The sequence below is a fragment of the Lycium ferocissimum genome, chromosome 3, assembly GCF_029784015.1.
Source record: "Lycium ferocissimum isolate CSIRO_LF1 chromosome 3, AGI_CSIRO_Lferr_CH_V1, whole genome shotgun sequence".
Lineage (NCBI taxonomy): Eukaryota > Viridiplantae > Streptophyta > Magnoliopsida > Solanales > Solanaceae > Lycium > Lycium ferocissimum.
Window position 1 is genome coordinate 69,687,322 of NC_081344.1, and position 22,076 is coordinate 69,709,397.

At 35.5% G+C, this 22,076-nt stretch overlaps 2 protein-coding genes across 2 annotated transcripts in view; both read left to right on the plus strand.

The window, feature by feature from the left end:
- Positions 1-8,810, plus strand: part of LOC132050589 (putative pentatricopeptide repeat-containing protein At1g12700, mitochondrial) — a 50,654-nt gene extending 41,844 nt beyond the window's left edge. The window contains exon 3 of the transcript XR_009413459.1: positions 8,751-8,810. The gene's annotated coding sequence lies outside the window, so the exon portion shown is untranslated. The remainder of the gene's footprint in view (positions 1-8,750) is intronic.
- Positions 1-21,160, plus strand: part of LOC132049049 (pentatricopeptide repeat-containing protein At1g62670, mitochondrial-like) — a 40,731-nt gene extending 19,571 nt beyond the window's left edge. Inside the window, exons 2-7 of the mRNA XM_059439716.1 lie at positions 6,262-7,565; positions 8,376-8,442; positions 14,066-16,005; positions 17,147-17,207; positions 20,189-20,379; positions 20,672-21,160. Coding sequence (XP_059295699.1) covers positions 6,343-7,565; positions 8,376-8,442; positions 14,066-15,850 — 3,075 coding nt within the window. The 5' untranslated portion in view covers positions 6,262-6,342 and the 3' untranslated portion in view covers positions 15,851-16,005; positions 17,147-17,207; positions 20,189-20,379; positions 20,672-21,160. The remainder of the gene's footprint in view (positions 1-6,261; positions 7,566-8,375; positions 8,443-14,065; positions 16,006-17,146; positions 17,208-20,188; positions 20,380-20,671) is intronic.
- Positions 21,161-22,076: the final 916 nt, after the last annotated feature.

A 22,076-nucleotide genomic window follows, 5' to 3' on the forward strand; every position in this document is an offset into this window, starting at 1 on the left:
TTCAAATGGGCAAGGAGAACCCGTTATGGTCATTATGAATTCTTTGTTATGTTATTTGGGTATGAACAAATGGAAGGTGATCTTTTGGACCTCATGAGGGTCTAAACTTCTCGATTTATTCGTCATTGTATTTATTGATGATATTTTGGTGTATTCCCGTAGTGAGGCTAATCATGCAGAATATCTCAGAATTGTGTTGCAGACTCTTAAAGATCGCGAACTTTTTGCAAAATTCTCAAAGTGTGAGTTTTGGCTTAAGTCAGTGGCATTCTTAGGCCATGTAATTTCGGGTGAAGGTGTGAAGGTTGACTCTCAGAAAATAGATGCCGTAAAGAATTGGCCCAGACCCACTTTAGTTTCTGATATAAAGAGTTTCTTGGATATGGCGGATTATTATAGACATTTTGTGGAGGGATTTTCCTCTATTTTTGCCCCGTTGACTAAGTTGACTCAGAAAAGGTTAAGTTTCAGTGGTCAGATTCTTGTGAGCAAAGCTTTGAAGAGTTGAAGAAGAGATTGACTTCTGCTCCAGTTTTGACGCTACCAGAGGGAACCGAAGGGTTCGTTGTATATTGTGATGCTTCGAGAATTGGTCTTGGATGTGTATTAATGCAGCATGGTAAGGTTGTAGCTTATGCATCTCGTCAGCTTAAGACTCATGAAAGACTTAAAGTTGGCAGTCGTGGTTTTTGTGCTTAAGATATGGCGTCATTATTTGTATGGGGTGCATGTTGATATTTTCACTGATTATAAAATATTGTAGTATATTTTCAAGCAAAGAGAGTTGAATCTTAGACAAAGAAGATGGCTCAAATTGCTTAAGGATTATGATGTGAATATTCTCTACCACCTAGGGAAAGCGAATGTAGTAGCCAATGCTCTTAGTCGGCGTTCCATGGGAAGTTTAGCTCACGTTGAGGCAGATAAAAAAACTATAACCAAGAAAGTTCACCGTTTAGCTAATCTAGGAGTTCGACTCTTGGACTCCGAAGATAGTGGTGTTGTCGTCCAGAACAGGGCTTATTCCTCCTTAGTGGCTGAAGTGAAGGAGAAGCAGTTTGATAATCATATTTTATTGCAGCTGAAAGAGGGGATTCACAAGCATAAGACAATAGCTTTTTGAATGGGGGAGATGATGGTACTTTGAGATATCGAAGCGGCATTATATGTTCCGGATGTAGACGGGCTCGGAGAGCGAATTATGTCGAGGCTCAAAACTCCAGATATTCCATTCACCCAGGTTTCACTAAGATGTATCATGATCTTAAAGAAATTTATTGGTGGAATGATATGAAAAAGAATGTAGCAGATTTTGTTGCTAAGTGTCCAAATTGTCAGTAAATGAAAGCCGAACACCAGCGGCTTGGTGGTTTGGCCCAGAATATTGATACTCCTGTTTGGAAATAGAAGATGATAAACATGGACCTCATAACAGGTCTACCTCGTTCATCTTGTAGACATGACTCGATTTGGGTGATTGTGGATCGACTGACTAAGTTAGCGCACTTTTTGCCAGTCAAGACCACCAATTCAGCAGAAGATTATGCAAAGTTATACATTCATGAGATTGTTAGATTACATGGGACTCCGGTGTCTATTATTTCAGATCGTAGTGCTCAGTTCACAGTGAACTTTTGCAAATCCTTTCAGAAAGGATTGGTACCAAGGTGAACCTCAGCACAGCTTTTCATCCTCAAACAGATGGCGAGGCAGAGTGGACTATTCAGACCCTTAAGGACATGTTGAGAGCATGTGTCCTAGATTTCAAAGGTAATTAAGATGACCACTTGCTTCTCATTGAATTTCCTTATAATAACAGTTATCATGCTAGTATCAAGATGGCACTGTTTGAAGCTCTTTATGGGCGAAGATGTAGATCAACCATTGGTTGGTTCGAAGTTGGTGAAGTAGAACTGCTAGGACCGGATTTGGTCTATCAGGCTATGGAGAAAGTCAAGTTAATTCAGGAGCGTTTGAAAATGGCGCAGAGTCGCCAAAAGTCCTATACAGATGTGAGAAGATGGGACTTAGAGTTTCAAGTTAAGGATTGGGTGTTCTTAAAAGTTCCACTTATGAAAGTTGTGATGAGATTTGGCAAGAAAAGGAAACTTAGTCCCAGTTATATTGGACCTTAAAGAATCCTGCGAAGGGTTGGTCAAGTGGCTTATGAACTTGAGTTGCCACAAGATTTAACTGTTGTACACCCAGTGTTTCATGTATCCATGCTGAAGAAGTGTGCAAAAATGGTAAACTGGACAAAACTCGTGCTATTTTGAGAATCTTTCCTTAATTGGATTGCTTATAAATACAAGAACATACAATATCATGATAAAGGGATTTTGTCTTGAAGGCTTGTCCGATGAAGCTAAAGATATGCTAAGAAAAATGGAGGACAATGGTTGTTTGCCTGACAATTTCACTTACAATGTGTTTGTGCAATGATTTCTTAGTTGTAGCAAAATTGGTAAGATGAAAACCTTTATGAAGGAAATGAATGGAAGGGGCTTCTCATTTGATGCAATCAAGTAAAGTTATTATTGGTAAATGTTATAAGGGAGAATTCTTCCGTCCTTGACATGATACCAGAGCTTCACCCGGAATATAAGAAGTGAATTTTCCCTTTGTTTGGGTTATTCAGCTATGCCAACAACTACACAACAAACCCAGATTAATCCCACTATCGTTGTGATACATTTTCCTTTTTATCCTGGAAAAGAAATGGCATCCAATGCAATTGCAGAACCTGACGGCAATTAGAATGCTGCTCCAGCTTTCCCGGGAGGCTTATTTAGGAGATGCATCAATTTTGATATTTTGATTTTCTTCCAGTCTTCTTTCTCTTAGAAATTAAATGTTATTTCACTCTTAATGGTAAGTATACAAATCAAAGAAGAAAGAAATAATGGTGACTTTCCTTATGCGTACACCGTATAAGTCTGGTAATAACAATTTTAGTGCTATTTAGTTATCTTCAGCTATTGTCATTTCTTATTGTTGTTAGAATCAATAACAACTGCACATATCTTAGAAATTGCTTAGGAATCAATCTTTTCAATAGTTTCCAAAGTCGTAGATACATCATCCATGAATGTAACCCCATCCTTCTGTCAAACCTGCTACGATATACTACAGATGAATGGTCGACATCATATTCAATTATTTAAGAATATATTCTTGGAAGTTTTTACATGATCCGATGTACTGGATGCTTATTGGGAATTGACTTTTTCATAGAACAGTAATATTTGTCAAAGAAAAGTTCATTATTCCTGCAAAGGACCTTTTTGATTGGGAATTTGAAGATGTAAATGAATTGCTACTGAAATTGGAGGTTAACGCTCTCAATGATCAGGTTGCTAACTCACTATGGTGGAACTTTCAAAAAGACGGCAAATTTATTGTCAAAGTATTTTAGTAAAATCTTTTGGGGAATATGGGAGGCATTCAAAAGGACTAGTCATGGAGAACAATTTGGAAGACAATTGCACCCCGAGCACTACACAACTGCTATAACTATGGTGTAAGAAGAATATTGTATCTAACATTGACTCATCATAAGATCTTTTGTATTCCTTCAATTGATAGAAGGATGATCATATCTCTTTTGCACTCCTTTTGGTACGTACTTGGTACTTATAAATAATATTCTTACCTTTTCATCAAAAAAGTTATTTTGGCCCTTTGACTAATTGTCACTGGAATTTGAAAGTTTTATCATTTGTATCATCACGATCAACTAATTAATTTAGAAGATGGAGGAAACGGATTTCTTTTGAATATGTTGCAACATGTTTGGGATAACTTGCTGAGAGGCGCATGAGAGATGAAAAGAGTCTTAAAAATGATTTCACCTGCCACAATGAGCTCACGATAGTTCAGGGGGGTTCTGCCTATACCCAATAGTTTAGGTATGAAACTCGCAAAACGGTAATAGTTTAGAGTAGTTTTAACCTATTCACTCAAAACTTTCTTCACGTATTCGTAAAAGTCATCCAAGAGTTTTTGAAGCGTGATGATCTGGCTAGTCATATTCCGTTGGGAGTATTTTTGCCGAGTTTACACATTAATATTTTGTGAACACATAGTTTAGTAGGAACTTGCAAAACCATGATAGTTATTTTTAGCCTTTTAAGTTTTCTATCCCCATTGGAGTAGCAATCTACCACAATGCAACTTTTGTTCATCCGCGCCAGGAGTAAAGTTCAAACTTCTCCATTAAAGTGATGTCATCAATCCACTTGTCAAAAACCTTTCACAACCTTGCCTTTGCACATTCGTAAAAGTCATCCAAGTATTTTGATTTGTCTCCTCATGCGTATACACCATTAGAACCTTGTTAATACTCAAGTACCATTTTAGTAGCAAACTCTTATTTTGTAGCTTTAAGTTCTTCACTCCCCGAGCCTCCAAGTTTCCATCGACTAACAATCTTCCAATACACCAAATGCAAAAACAACTTGCACCTTTGAAAAACAATGTATTTTCTTTAGTATCTTTGGTATTCCATCAAGAAGGAGCCAATCTTTAGCATCTTTGTGTCTGGAAGCAAATGGCATGCCAAGATAATAAACAGTAGGAAAATTTTCAATGTTGCAACATAAGATGGCTACTAACTTCTGAATGATATGATCAGCATTACCAGAAAAATGCTACTCTTTCCCCAGTTTACATGCAGTCTACCCTCAATGGCTAACAGAATGCTGTTAAGTTGCATTTCATCTGTGAGAAAGTTCAGGAGCCTTTATAGCCTTAAAACATAATACTTCCGTGACAAGAATAAAAAGGTATGACGAGAGTGGATCACCTTCCTTTTGAGTAAGGAAAAGACCTTCTGGAGCCAACCAATACTTTATCCATTACAATACTTGACAGTGTAAACTGAGAATTCTTATTCAGTTGAGGTGCGTTTTGTAAACTAATTAGTATAGTTTAGGTAGGAAACCCTCACACCTAATAGTTTAGTAGAAAATTCAAAAAAAAAATTGATACTTGAGTTTTACTTTTGTCCATTATCTTTAATTCTAATATAAAAGTAATGTGACATCTCTAGTAAATTAAAATGCCTATTTAGGGAGGACTAAGTAGGCACAAAAACTTTCACCCATTTGCTTTCGAGAAAATGACAAAAATGGTCCCATATATTTGAGAGTAGGTTTAAAATACTTCGCTAAGTATGCACTTGACAGTTTTGGTCCTTTAATTTTAGCCAAAAATTAACACTTTTAGTCTTTATAAAATATTTATCGAACTCGGTCTGTTAGATTTGACATAAACAATGAAAAAACGATTTAATTATAAACACCAAGAAATTTCTATCAAATCCTAAAATATGCAACACAAAAAACTATACTAGACACTACTAAAAAGAATAGCAAAAATTACATCTCAAAAACTGTACCAAACTTTAAAAATAAAAAAAATTGTATTCCGCTAATTTCTCTATTTTTCATAGTTTCTATCAAATTTAAAGGACATTCTATCTAAAGTAATTTTTGTCTTCTTAAAGTGACTATTTTCAACCCACACTCATACATAAGGACCACTTGTGTCATCTTCTCATTTGCTCCCTCTTGTCTGTCGTAGCAGACAAAATTGTTCCTAAAATTAGGGCAACACTCTCTCACTCATACAAATTGTTCAGTTTTGAGTTTGCCATTGAAGATGAACATAATCTCTCTGCGAAATGGTATTATTCCCTTATTCTCTTTCTTTGATGTTTCCCATTCTTGTTATGCAATTAGAGTTTATTATTCAAGTCATAGTAATACATCCATTATAGCAAAGGGTAAACCCCCCTCGGGTTAAAAACGGCCAAGGTTGAAAATTAAGTGTATATATAGATGATGTTGAACCCCCCTTGTTTCCATCAAATTTTTTTTTATTTTGAACCCCGAATGAAGCCTCTTCCTTCATAGTAATCCATCCATTTACTCTAAACTTATTAAATAAAGATTGAGAATGTTAAGTGTTTAGATGATCTTTTTGTTATGAAATGCAGAATTCTTCCTTCGAGTTTCTCTAAATTATTTAAGAATATACTAACTATGAAGCATTGTTCACGTGGTTTCTCTTTTTGGAGAAATGCAGAAAAAGGATATCCCAATTAGTAATTCTATCTTGAATATTGTGATTAACAGTTATTGCCTGATGCATCGTGCTGATTGTGGGTTTTCGGTGTTACCCATTTACTTGAAAAATGGCATTCCATTTGATAATATCACCTTTACCACCCTAATTAGGGGAATCTTTGCTGAAAATAAGGTCAAAGATGCAGTTGAATTGTTCAAAAAGTTGGTTAGAGAGAAGATTTGTGAGCCCGACAAAGTTATGTAAGCAACTGTCATGAATGGGCTTAGTAAAAGGGGTCATACTGAGAAGACTTTAAGTTTGCTCCGGCTAATGGAACAAGGGAACACTAAGCCCAACATATATAACTACAGCATTGTTGTTGATGCCCTTTGCAAAGATGGAAACTTAGATGCTGCTTCGAACCTTTTGAACGAGATGAAGCAGAAAGGCATTCCTCCAGACATATTGACGTATAATTCATTGATTGATGGTTTGTGTAAGCTTGGTCAGTGGGCAAAGGTTAGAACCTTCTTCTCAGAGATGGTAAATCTTAATATTTATCCAGATGTGCGCACCTTTACCATGATGATTGATGGACTATGCAAAGAAGGAAAAGTTGATGATGCCGAGGAAGTAATGAGACACATGACCGATAAAGGTGTAGAGCCTGATGTGATCACCTACAGTGCGATAATGGATGGATATTGTTTGCGTGGTCAACTGGATAGAGCGAGGAGGGTTTTTGATTTCATGATAGATAAGAATATTGAACCTAACATTATTAGCTATAGCATACTAATAAATGGATATTGTAAGAAAAAGAAATTGACCGAGGCGATGCAATTATTTGGTGAAATTTCTCAAAAGGGATCAAAGTCTGATAATGTTACCTACACTACTATCTTGAAAGGTCTTTTTGAAGTAGGACGAATTGATGATGCAAAAGAAATTTATGCTGAGATGCTATCTGCAGGGCCCATACCTGATGTATACACTCATGTCACGTTGCTCAATGGTTATTTTAAGTACGGACTTGTTGAAGAAGCAATGTCACTCTTTAATAAGTTGGAGAGAAAGAGAGAAAACACTTATATTAAATTTTACAATTTTGTCATTAATGGATTGTGCAAAAATCGTAAACTAGACAAAGCTTGTGCTATTTTTGAGAAGCTTTCTCTAATTGGATTGCTCTCGGATGCAAGAACATACAATTCAATAATAAATGGATTTTGTCTAGAAGGGTCGATAGATGAAGCTAATCATATGCTAAGAAAAATGGAGGAGAGCGGTTATTTGCCAAATGACATCACTTACAATGTTATTGTGCGAGGATTTCTCAGGTGCAGAAAAATTAGTGCATTGGCAGCATTCATGAAAGAAATGGTCGGAAGGGGCTTCTCATTTGATGAAAATACAACTGAATTACTGATAAATGTTATTTGGGAGAATCCTTATGTCCTTGATATGATACCCGATCTTCACTTGATAAATAAGAAGTGAATACTTCTTATTTATTAGGCTATGATACAATTTCCTTTTATCCCTGCATGAGAAACAACATCCTTTGCAATTGCAGAAGTTGAAAAAATGGTAATTAGAACATTGCTTGAGCTTTCCAGAGGTCCATCACTTTTGATATTTTGATTGTTTTTCTACTCTTATTTATCTTGAAAATCAGATGTCATTGCACTCTTAATATGATATATAATGTGAGTTCACTTATGTGCACACATTGTAAGTCCGGTATATCGTGTACGATGTTTTTTAGTTATCTTCGTGTATTATCATTTTCTATCTTTTTGCTAATGGAACAATTTACAACTGCGTGCAACTTATAAATTGCTATTGGGATAATTTTTCGATGTTTTCTAAAATGATGGTTACTTGAACCATAATTGGATCACTAGAGCTTACAAGATTAACCCCATACTTCTGTCCCTCGAACCATATAGTACAAATATTTGTGATATTCCGAAATTGAATCGAAGTGGTTCATGTAGGATATACTTTGGTGAATGGTCAACACCATATTCGAATTATTTAAGAATATATTTTTGGAGATTTATATATGATCCAAGAGTACTGGGTTCCTTTATAGGGAATTGACATTTTCATAGAGCAATAGTATTGTCATTATTATTCGAAAAGGGTCGCAATTCATATCGTCATTGACAACTAACGTAGAAGATGGTGGGAATGGATTTCTTTTGAAGACGTAGAAAACTGTTCGCAATTTTCTAGTCTAATTGCTTTTTCATAATTTTAGATTATGGATTCTTACTTTAAGTGTAAACTCTTCTTGGTAGTTTTAAGAATTTGAGGAAGAAGGGACTCATGCCTTGTATTATACGTCATCACTGTGTTATTGTGCTGGTTACTTTAGTTAATGAGATGGATATAATAGAGCTTTTATGATCATGTATCCATGTGTAGCTTCATCATAGTTGTTGTCAAAATATTTAGTTGTCTATGGAATATTGAATCATGTGAACACTATAAGATAGGAGTAACATATATCTAATTTCTTCTATATCTAGTTTTCAGTGTGATCGTGTTTTTGTCACAGAATTAACCTGGTCTCTAGATCATTTGAATGTCAGCCGTGATCTTTTGTTAATTTAATTTTCCTTCAATGACTTAATAAATGATGATGTCAACTTCGTTTATGTGTGGGTTTGCAGGACAGGCTCATCACGGTCACAGCAGAAACTTATGTTCTGAAAACGATGCAACTGATAATATGTACTACTCTGAACTCCCTGCTTCATTTCCTTCTAAGTGCTCTTTTAGTGTATTTGCTTCAATCACAAGAACATAAGTTTAAATACGTTACGACATGTTAAGAGCAATTTAAATATGGAAGTCCACCAAGTTTCCCTGGGGTTGGGGGGGGGGTATAAAAGGGCAGCCCGGTGCACAAAGCATCCCGTGTTAGAAGGGTCCAGGGAAGGCCAGCCAGGTGCTTAGGATGTGCAGTTACAAAAATAAAATTCATTTCGTTGAAATGAATTTAGGAAACTTATCATCCTCTCAACTTCCTGTACATTTTCTTACATCAATATTTTAAATTACATATATTCTCTCTTTCGCCTTTGTATCTTTGTTCAGTTCTTTCCAAACCATCCACTAAACAATTGCAGGTAACAGTGTTCAAAAGTGTCCTGGAGCTATTTGAAGTCCTACCTTTTTCCAACTCGGCGGTAGTGTTTCGAGTTTCCGACATGCACCGTTTTAGTTCAAATAAATTCAGAAACATGTACAAAATCTGAGCTGTAAACTTGAAATGTATGAACATAAGTGCCTTGCATCTTCATACTTCTTCACAGAGAATACACTCCTCTTTATAAATTGTGTTGAGTCAAATATATCTCTCTTGCCATGTGAAGCATTCAACCTTGTAAGGGCTTTGTTTCTCCATAGGCTATATGTGATGTTGCCTACTACTTTGGGGGAACATCTTGTAACCTGATTTTATTGGAAAATGTCGGATTTGTATTCCTTCTGGTTGGCCTTGTCTGGTTCTTCTTGCATCCCTTGACATCCTTGTCTAACATTATCAATAGCCGTGTGCTCCTTCGTCAACGTAATTGTATCTCCTCTGTATACTGGCCATCTTGTGTAAATGTTTAGTGTTCCTACCCCCTTGCTGCAACCAAAGGCTTCTAGATCTTTGTTTCCATGAAATTTCCTCACATTTTGCTGTTTCATCAATTTTCATAGTTAAATACGCCTTGAACAATGTGTGGTTGAAAAGAATTTTGTTTTTTCATTCTTTGTCCAAAGAACATTAACTTGTACAGTGCCTCTGATTTTCTCTTTCAATGTTGCCAGACTTGTATGTTCCAGCTTATCAATTTTCCTTGAAGTAATTTCATTTTGCTGGCCAATATGAAATCTGTCACCTCAAATTTGTTCCATAATTTTTCCACTTTGTTCACAAAGCCTTCATGTTCCAATCACATGTTCTCAAATTTGAATTATGATCTTCTTTTTGCCCTTGTCCACACTGTAACATTAGAGGATTATGATCCGATATTACTTTGGCTTGCAGCCCTTGACATCCTCAACCACTCGCAAAAATTGGCTCATTTCCTCCATTTTGCAGTCGTTACACCCCTTTTTCAGAAATATGTTCTATCCTTGTGGAGACTAATACACTTCTCCTGTTGCACGATGATTAGTTTCAGAGCTGAAAATCCTGGGAATTTGCTTAATAAGTTTTCTCTTTTTGAAATGGCAAGTATTATTTTTCTGATGACAGAAATGGCAAGTATTATAGATATCAAATTCAACACTAAGCTAGCGTTTCGCCATAGATTCCCATTTTTTTTTTAAAAAAAAACAAAACTTGATTTGGGTGAAGTTTTTCAAATTTTGAAAATGTGTTTAGCCGTAGTTTTTCAAAACATATTTCACTTTTTATTTGGAAAACATGAAACATTACTTATATCCATAAGTTCTAAAAACTATTAAAAACACCCAACCATACAAAACATTCATACTTGCTAATCCCAAATTATGCAAAACATGATATTTTAATAATGATTGCTAATAACACACTTACTAGCTACTACAATTCAAAGTACAATATAAAGATCCATCCGTGCAAGAAAAAAAAAACCAACGACTGTAACTAGCTATTCTTTAGTATAATCTTCCCACATTGTAACGAACAATCTTCACTTTATAGAAGAGACTGCTTTAATTGTAGAAACATGATAGATACGGCTTTAATAGAGGAACACGGTAGATATAATTGGTTGGGTCATAATATATGGGTTTTTTGTATAAAATACAAAAGTTTGGGGTAGTTTTTAAAAGTTTTGAGAAGGGCAAAACATAGATCTTGGCCCAAAAATAGGTTTGAGCCAGAATTTGGGAATTAGATGATTTGTTTTCAAAATCTGTCAAAATTTTATGGCCAGACAAAAATTTGAAAACAAATCTTCAAAATATGCTCCCAAAATCTATGGCGAAACGGGAGCTCGGAAAGTGTTGTTACATCGAAAAAAGAACAAAAAAAAAAGTAAACCGTGACTGTCTATACTAAAGAGTCTATGAACTGTAACAGGGTTTCTGTCTCCTCAGCTACATTTTACACCAAAAAGAAACCATAAAAATGCAATCGGAAGATTGAGTTCTTTTGTCCATCAAAACATCTTCTATTCATCTCCTCTCCACCGTATTCCAGTAGGAATGGTGTTCCGGGGCTTCTTTAAATGCTTAGTCAATGCTTTTCTGTCCCAGCAGAGAATTAAATCTATAGTTGACCTTGGCATAACCCATTTCACCCCCCAGGAAGTTGAAGTAACATGTGCCAAACTTGAGTAGTAACAGATCAGTGTAGAAAAAAGTGACTCTTACTTTCTGCATTCTTCTCACACAAAAAGCATCTGTTGACGAACTGTATAGCCCTTCTCTGTAATTTCTATTGGGTTAGACAAGCTTCTTTTATGGAAAGCCATTCAAAACACATCACTTTGACAGGAGGTTTGGAATTCCATATCTATTTCGGGGGCCAGCATTAGGTTGGTTGGCAGCATCCATTAAAAGGAGACAATACAGTAAATAGTTCTCCAATCCTCTCAAGTTCCCAATCATTAAAAATTTTCGTCAGGTCTATTAAGGAAAACCGAGTGTTTCAAATACTCGAAAGGCAAGAGCTACGAGTAGGAAGTTTCGAGCAATGCCAAGGTGTTGCTGAGCTCGCGAAGAGATGCCTCAAGTCGAACGTAGCCACATAAAAATTATATTGTGTGTTAGAAAATTATACTAGGTCAAGAATTACTTTTTATACATACAGATTAAACCTTAAACACTCTTAGCAAAATTTCTGACTACGCCGTTGTTCTCAGGTTAACAGGTGAAAAAAGGCCTACAATGGAAGAGTGGCCATGGAGTTAGAAGGATTAAGGAGGTTCACCAAACATCCAGTGGTCTCAAACTCAGAAAAGTCAAGATGAAGAGACTCTTGGATTAATAACAGAGCAAACATAGGGCCTTTACGCGATCAATATAACAAATAAATTCATCACTAGTGGAGAATTCTCCAGACAACAGAGCTCGGATAGTCGTATGATGCTTAGAATTCATAGCCCCCAGTGATCGAGTACTTGTATAAAGCCTGCATTTTAGTGTCCTAACTTGTTAAGCTGCAGAATGTAGTTCCCCTTTATACTATATCAATTGTACTTAACCAGGATAGATTGTGTATAATTCCACATTTCCAGAAATTTGAGCATTTGGCATAATAGACCGAGTTTGTTAAAACATTTAATAGAAAGAAAAAGTGCTCATTTCTGACAAACTTAAAGGATCGAAACTGTTCGTGATTATATTTAAAAAGATTACTTCAAACCTATCCCAAACAGAAAGGACTAGCTTTGTTATTTTCTTAATCGAAAACATACGATCAATTTCTTGACTTGGGGGGTTGCGAGAATGCACAATTTCCTGGGAATCACATTCAATTAGACCTGGGCGATCAAAATGTTAGAACAATAAAGCTTACACAAACCTTTATAGAAAGGCTGCTGCAAGTCAATTACGCAACTCTATTCAACTAAGGCAAATAAGACACTAGCATCACTATTGCATTTCCAAATGGAGGCTTCGACCAAGAAAAGGCCACAACCCGAGAGGAAGCACTCACTAGTTCTTTACTAAAAGTCACCTCCATATTTTCACCATGCAAGCAGAGGCGAATCCAGATTTCAGGAGGATGAGTTCACTTTAGAATTTTTTTTTAAAAAAAGGATGCAAATGTGCACTTAGTAGGGTTCGATCCCATAACCTTAAGGTATTAAACTCAGCACTTAACCGATGCTCCACTCAATCTAATTTGATCATGTGTTCCTTTAATTAATATTAGATACGTTTTAAGGATTATATACATAATATATCGAATTTAATCGGATGACCATATGTTCACGTAACCCATATTTTACACATGGATTCTCTCCTGCATGCAAGTTCCCACTCGCTCTGAAAATTCAGAGCTTCTAATAACACATAAGTAGGAGAAAGAGCTTTGCCATTCCACGCAAACTTGTTGGCTCAACTTATCCAAAGGATAGGACAAGTCTGTTCTAAATCACTAATAACATAATTGAGAAACTCAGCCACACCAACTCCTTCCACATCCAGCTCATACTGTCAAGCACTCCATACCTCTTAGGCCTTTAGGCAATCAATGAACACGTATTATTAATTTCCACTGAGCCACAAAAATTACACCCCCACTTGAAGGTAAAAGCCTCTAGCTATGCTAAAAAAAAAAACCAAAATAAAGGCCCCTAGCTAGTATGCACTTGACAGTTTTAGCCCCAGGAAAATGATAAAAATGGTTTCATATGTTTGAGGGTAGTTTCAAAATAATCCCTTAAGTATGCACTTGAAAAGTTTTGGTCCTTTAAGTTTGCCAAAAATTAATACTTTTATTTTTCGTAAAATATTTACCGAACTCTGTTTGTTAGATTTGACGTAAACAGAGAAGAAAAAGGATTTAACTATAAACACCAAGAAAATCCTATCAAATTCTAAAATATGCAACACAAAAAACTACACTAAATACTAAAAAAAAATATATCCAAACAAAAAACTACACTAACAAAAAAAATACTCCAAATACACCTTATAAAGTATAAAGTCGCATCAAACTTTAGAAATAAATTTAACATAGCAAAAATTATAAAAAATGTACCTCTAAATATGAGTTCCTGCTAATTTCTCTATTTTTCATTGTTCCTGTCAAATCTAAAGGACATGATTCAGTAAATATTTGAGGGAGACTAAAGTATTAATTTTTGGCAAACTTAAAGCTAGAAAACTGTTGTATGCTTACTTAAGGGACTATATTCAACCTACCATTAAACATAAGGGACTAATTTAGTCATTTTCTCATTTGCTCCTTGTACACGCTCCCTCTGTCTAATTTTGTTCTAAGGTACTTTCTAAATTAGGGCAACACACTCTGTCTCTCTCTCTCTCTCTCTAGCCATTGAAGATGAAGATAATTTCTGTGCGTTTCCCTCGCTATGGTAATCCGTTTAACTCTTTCCTTTCTACATTTAGAGCTTATTCCTCAAATCATAATAATACATCTGTTTCAGTAAAGGGTAAACTTGGGGTAAATAGCAAGATTGAGAATGTTAAGTGTTTGGATGATGCTGTTACTCTCTTCCATCAGTTGGTTAGAATGAAGCCTCTTCCTTCAGATTTCGTCTTCTCTAAATTATTTAAGACTATGCTAGATATGAAACATTACTCTGCTGTTGTTTCCCTTTTTCGAGAAATGCAGAAATTGGGTGGCCCAATTTATGGAGTCATCTTGAGTAGCGTGATTAACGATTATTGCCTGATGCATCGCGTTGACTGTGCATTTTCGGTATTACCCATTTACTTGAAGAATGGCATTCCATTTAATGTTGTTACCTTTAACACCCTATTAAGGGGACTTTTTGCTGAAAATAAGGTCAAAGATGCAGTTGAATTGTTCAAAAAGTTGGTTAGAGAGAATATTTGTGAGCCCAATGAAGTGACGTATGCAACTGTCATGAATGGGCTAAGCAAAAGGGGTCATACTGAGAAGACTTTCAGTTTGCTCCGGTTAATGGAACAAGGGAGCACTAAGCCCGGCATAAAGAACTACAGCATTGTGATAGATGCTCTTTGCAAAGATAGAAACTTAGATGCTGCTATCAACCTTCTGAACGAGATGAAGCAGAAAGGTATTCCTCCAAACATAGTCACATATAATTCATTAATTGATGGTTTGTGTAAGCTTGGTCAGTGGGAAAAGGTTAAGACTTTGTTCTCTGGGATGGTGAACTGTAATATTTATCCAGATGTGCGCACCTTTAACATACTTATAGATGGACTATGCAAAGAAGGGAAAGTTGAAGATGCCGAGGAAGTAATGAGACACATGACCCATAAATGTGTAGAGCCTAATGTGATCACCTATAATGCGATAATGGATGGATATTGTTTGTGTGGTCAACTTGATAGAGCGAGGAGCATGTTTGATATCATGATGGATAAGTGCATTGAACCTGACATTATTAGCTATAGCATACTTATAAATGGATACTGTAAGAAAAAGGAAATGGTTGAGGCAATGCAATTGTTTCATGAAATTTCTCAAAAGGGATTAAAACCTAATATCTTTACCTACACTACTATTTTGCGAGGTCTATTTGAAGTTGGAAGAATTGGCTCTGCAAAAGAGCTCTTTGATGAGATGCTATCAACGGGGCCCATACCTGATTTATACACTCATTGCACTTTGCTCAATGGTTATTTTAAGTACGGAATTGTTGAAGAAGCTATGTCACACTTTAATAAGTTGGACAGTGAGATAGAATATACTAGTATTGTACTTTACGGTATTGTGATTAACGGATTGTGCAAAAATGGTAAACTCCATGAAGCTCATGCGATTTTCGAGAAGGTTTCTTTAATGGGATTGCTTCTGGATGTGAGAATATACAATACTATGATAAACGGATTTTGTCGAGAAGGGTTGTTGGATGAAGCTAAAGCTATGCTAAGAAAAATGAAGGACAATGGTTGTTTGCCAAACAATGTCACTTACAATGTCTTTGTGCAAGGATTTCTCAGCTGTAACAAAATTAGTGAAATGGCAACTTTTATGAAGGAAATGACGGGAAGGGGCTTCTCATTTGATGCAACTACGTCTGAGATACTAGTAAAGGTTATAAGTGTGAATCCTTCCGTCCTTGACATGATACCAGAGCTTCACTCGAAAAATAAGAAGTGAATATTTCTTTCAGTTTGTTTATTCGGCTACATTATAATTGTGATATAGTTTCTGCTTATCACCGCAATTTGAAATGGAATCCAATACAATTGTGGAAGCTGAAGAAATGGCAATTGGAACGTTGCTTGGGCTTTCCAGGCAGGCATATTGAGGAGGTACATCACTTTGATATTTGATTGTTTTTCGGCTCTTCTTTATCTGGGAAATCAAATATTATCGCTCGCTTGATATGATACATAATGTGAGTTTGCACGCATTATAAGTCTAGGAATATCATTTTCAGTGCTATTTAGTTATCTTCATGTATTATCATTTTCTATCTATAAGCGCCTGTTTGGATTGGCTTATTTTAGGTGCTTTAAAGCACTTTTGTAGTGTTTGGGTAAGATAAAAAAGTGCTTTAAAAAAAAAAAAGTGCTTTAAAAGCACTTTTTTTAAAGCCAAAATAACAAAAATAAGCCAAAAGCCATAAGTTTGGATTTCTAACTTATGACTTTTGGCTTATAAGCCATAAGTCATAAGTCCATCCAAACGGGCTCTAAGTCTGGGTATGTTGTTGTTGTTTACTATGGGAACAGTCTTTTGATAATTGGAACATTAGAGCTGACACGGTCAACCTCATCCTTCTGTTCCTGAAACATATGGTGAATATTTGTGATTTTCCTGAAGTTGAAACAGAACTTGTTCAACATTGATATGGTATATTATAGATGAACGGTCAATACCATATTTAGTATATTTAAGAATATATTTTTGAGGTTTATATATGATCTAAGAGTACCGGATGCTTTGTTGAAGTAGGACTTGTTCATAATTGATAGGATATACAAATTGTCATTGCTATTCAAAAAGGGTCGTACTCCATATAGTTATTGTCAACTAACTTAGAACATGGAGGGGAGTTATTTCTTTTGACGACATTGCTCTGTTTGAAGTTCTCTCCTGTAACTGTCTGTTTCTTTAATTTAGATTATGGATTTTAACTTTTAAGGGTAAACTCTGCTTGTAATTTTAAGAATTTTGGGGAAAAGAGACCCATGTCTTATAATGCTGGTAATGTTAGTTAGTGAGATGGATGCATTTGAGCTTTCCATGATCATATGTCCACATATAGCTTCGTCATAGTTGTTGTTAAGGATATTAGATGTCTATGGGATATTGAATCCCGTGGACACTATTAGATAGGAGTAGCATATATCTAATTTCTTCTATGTTTCGTCATAAAATTAACCTCGTCTCTAGAATCGCGAGGATTTTACTACATGATGTCAAATTTGTTTATGTGTGGGCTTGCAGAAAAGGCTCATCACGGTCACACCAGAAACTAAGGTTCTGAAAGCGAAGCAACTGATGACAGGTACTGAATTCTGCCTCATTTCTTTTTTAATGCCTTTTTCAGTGTATTTGCTTCAAACACAAGAAGATAAGCTTAACTACATTGCAACATGTTAAGAGTAAATTAAATGTGGAAGTTCATCAAGTTTCCTTATATGAGTAATTGACGTATTTTTTGACAAGTAATAAATAATTTTATCATTTGTAGCACCTAGGTTATCTTTTTTTTTTTTTTCAAACAAGTAAAAGATTTCATTGATACTCCCTCCGGATCAAAAAAAGAGTCCACTTAGCCATGCACACCCCTTAAGAAAATACTAACTCCTAGACAAAAATAGGTAATTTGACTAAACTACCCCTAATTAAATAGGCATTGGGATTTGATCATATCACTTAATAGGGGCAAATATGGAAAAATAAGGTTAATTCTTTCTTGATTTGCTAAGTGGACTCTTTTTTTGATCCAGGAAAAAAAGGCTAAGTGGACTCTTTTTTTGATCCGGATGGAGTAATAAACAGGCCATCTTGGTCATAGACAAGAGATATATCAAAAAAGGAGAAACCTACAAAAGACACCCAATCCTCTATACAAACAGGAACTACATGGGTGCACCAAAAGAAAATAAGGGATCGGAGACTACTGAATTGGATGTGCAGTTACAAAAAATAAAAATCCGTTTGTTGAAATGAACTGAGGGAACTTATCATCCTCTCAGCTTCCTGTACATCTATATTTTACATATATTCTCTTTTTCACCTTCTATCTTTTTTTCCTTACTCACCAGACCATGTGGTCCAAAGTATCTTTGAAGTCCTACCTTTTCCAACTCATCAGTAGTTATATCTGAGTTTCCGACATGCACCATTTTAGTGCAAATAAATTCAGAAACATGTATAAAATCTGAGTTGTAAATTTGCAATGTATGAATATAAGTGCCTTGCATCTTCATAACCTTCTTTGTAAATTGTGTTGAGTCAAACATGCCTCTCTTTCCAGTAGCCATATGAAGCATTCAACCTTGTAAGGGGCTTTGTTTCTTCATATCAATTTCCAAGGCCATATGCGATGTTCCCTTCTTATATGAGAGAACATCTTGTAACCTGATTTTATCGAAAAAGGCCGGATGAGTGTTCGTTCGATTTGGCCTTGACATCCTTCATTCACTTACTAAAATTGGCTCATTTCAGTCACTGCACCTTATTTCCAAAGGTAAGTTCCATCCTTGTGGAGACTAATAAACTTCGATTGTTGCAAAGCTGCAAATCCTAGGAAACTGCTCCTTGAATCGTGTGTTCCCTATCCATCTATCTTGCCAGAAGAGGGTTTTTCTACCATATCTCAGTTCAATGTGAATGTGCTCTGAGAATTTGCCCCGTAAGTTTCTGATGTATGCCCACGTTCAAAAGAATAGCTAGGAGCCTTCGTGATCCAGAACTTTTCCATCCCATATTTTTTCTGCGATCAGTTGCTTCCACATTTCTTCCTCATTGTAGAACCTCCAAAGTCACTTCATAAGGAGATTTGTGTTGTTTATCCTACGGTTTCTTACTCCTATATCGCCTTCCCTCTTCCTTGCTATTACAATTTCTCATTTGACTATGTTGAAGGCTTTCTTCTCTCTATTAGCCTTTCCTCAACTCATCCATTCTCTTTTATATCTTCCTTGGTATTGGAAAGAGAGACATAGTAATAGACAGAAAGAGCGTCCAACTATTGATTAGGAATAGTCTTCCTCCTATGGATAAATATTGCTTCTACTTTGAGAGCTTCTTTTCACACTTTTCCAGATTGGCCTAGTGGCATTCCCAAGTCTTTGGTTGGTAATTGAACCACATTGCATCACAGCAGTTCTACCAACTTTGTGTTATTTACAGGGAAAATGTCACTCTGTGTTCTCTGGTCAGTTGCTTCCACATTGCTTTTTCCTCATTGCAGAAACCCCAAAACCGCTTCATAATTAAGGAGACTGTTGTTGTGTATCCTAAGTTTTCATACTCCTGTTTTGCCTTCCATCTTGCTTGTTATCACAATTTTCCATTTGACTAGGTTGAAGGCTTTCTTCTCTCTAGAAATCTTTCCTTCACTCATCCATTCTCGTTTCTATCTTCCTTGGTGTTGGAAATAGAGATATAATATAGATAGAGAGAGCATCCAACAAACTATTGGGTAGGACTAGTCTTCCTCCTAAGGATAAATGTGGCTTCCAATTTGAGAGTCTTCTCACACTTTTCAAGATTGGCACCTAGTTCCACATTGCATCCTAGGAGTTCTGCCAACTCTGTCAGTTTCATAAAAAAGCTCTACCAACTTTGTGTTATTTATCCGAAAAATGTCACTCTTTATAACTGACTTGTAAACCTGATACAGCTTCAAACAACAATTAGATTGTCTTCAGGTACAATACTTGCTCTTCATTTGCTTCCACATTATAAGCGTATCATCTGCATATTAGAGATGTGATGTCATCATCGATCCTTGGCCTCTTGTATTTACTTGAAAACCTTCATATAGTTTTAGGCTTTCATCTTCATAAAGAACTCTTTCAAATGTATTTCCTCCCTTTATTGTTACCTGCTTGTATTACCTTCATAATTTTCATGAAACTTAAAAGTTTTTTTAGTTCCTTTCTTCCTCTTTTTGTTTTTAGTTTATTAGATAAAGGTATGATGCTTCTCAAGTTCTTGGACCTACGCCTTCCCATTCTCACTCGGAGATAAGAAATTTCTCTCTCAAACCCAATACATTTGACCCAGCATTTTCCAAATCTGTCGAGTTTCTTCTTACCCAAAGAGTAGCCATCTTCTCTTTTGAAGCTCATTCTTGCTTAGAAAATTCCCCTTCTTGCCGATTCTTCTCAAGTAAATGACTTGGACTTGTGCTTGGGCACCAGTAGGGCCCACCTTTAAAAAAAAAAAAAAAAAAAAAAGTGGTTTATCGATTTGCAGTACACTTTCTTTCAATTCTGTGTGTCTTTCTATTTTGCTGACACATCATGTTGCCAGATAACCGTGTCAGGCGCATTCCAGTAGTTGATCATACTGGTACGATAGGGATTGGTTGTCCATTGGAGATTTTGTCCGTGCTGTTAGAACTTGCAAGTGAGCATGGGGATGAGCTGAACCCTTTGAATACTTACATACAAGGATGTCTAGATGATGATGGCAATAAATAAATGGATCAATCGCTTAATCATGTAAATATTTGCATGCTTGGTTTTTCTAGCATATATTGGTCTGATGTGGCCTACTGCAATAATTTTCCAGTTTAATGTGCTTATAACTGGCTATTGTTTAATGTGGTATTTTGTTTAAACAAAATAGGTGTCTCTTCTAGTTTTAAAGGGTTAATACTGTTGATATGGAGTATATATGCATCATTTTTGTGCATTGGATGCGTCTTGGTGTTGGTTTCTCAACTAGAGTATTAATGGGTGTTATATATATTTTGTTTAAACAAAATAGGTGTTGTGTCGTCTAGTTTTAAAGGGTTAATACTGTTAATACGGAGTATATATGCATCATTTTTGTGGCATTGGATGCGTCTTGGTGTTGGTTTCTCAACTAGAGTATATTGAAAAGTCTCTGCCTGTGGCAATAATTCCTTTTACTCCTCAACTAGAAATTACATATGCACGCTTATGTAATATTGCCTCTGTTAAGTTTTCAGATAACTGATTGGTTGCTTCAATGGAGATAACACAACAAAATGTTGGAGCCTTGATGGCTGTGAAACCTATTATGTCTTGTGAGTGTGAACAAATCAACAAAATCCGACACAACAAGAACTTTTGGAACTCCAACATATTGTGTGGAGTTCCACATATAGAAAATTTTCAAGTTTCGGTATAGTGTTCTGAAGTTTCATTTGTCAATATCTCGAACTCAAGCACCATATGATGGAACTGTTTGTATTTTAGGTTGTTTTATTTTTGTCCACATGTTATTACGCATTAAAATATAGATTTTTCTTAATTATGTTTCAAATGGTGGGTAAAGTTTAATTGCCATCTCAAAAACCAGGCACTTCCACCTGATTTTTACTGAATAATATGAGTAAACAACGTTTCGATCAATACCTAAAATCATAAACTTAGAATTATCGTGCGTGAGCTATCACCTAAAATTTGGGGCCTTTGAGATTGTGGGGATTAAAAGCATTTATTATTAGTTTAATTCACATGTAGGTGAAAAATAAACTACTTCTTCAGTTCACATTTATTTATCACGTTTCGCTTCTCGAGAGTTAAATTAGATAGACTTTGATCAGCACTTTAAGGTGTATTTTTTCATCATCATATTAATATAAGAAAATTGCAATTGACAGTATTTTTCGTATAGTTTCTTAATTTTAATTTTAGAATATTGAATTAATTTAATTCAATTTAGTATTGAAGGTTAATCAAATTGACTCTGAAGAAGTGAAACGTGAAAAGTGAAAAATGAACGGAGGGAGTAATTTTTTCGTAATATGTTCGAGTTTAAATGAATTGGATTATGACTCGTTTGTTGATTAGATCTAACATGTTGAATTCAAAATGATCCATCAAATTATTTGGTCGAACTCAAAATTTAAAATATACAAAATCAAATTTGGAGATAAAATATTATATATTTTACAACAACGTAAGCTAATAAAATCAAAAGAATATATTAGTCACCAATTTTTCTTTTTTTAAGCAAAACAAAAGGAGATGGAATTTTGGATCTTTTTGTATGGGATTAGACAATTTTGAGAAAATACATAAAATCTTCCCTTAACTTGTCCCCAAAAATCACTTTAGCAATTTAACTTTAAGAGCTTTTATATATTCCCTAAACAACTTTCGAGTGAATTTCGTTCAATTCGCTCTTGCGCAGACCAATTCAGAGTTAGGTATTGTTGAGTCACTCA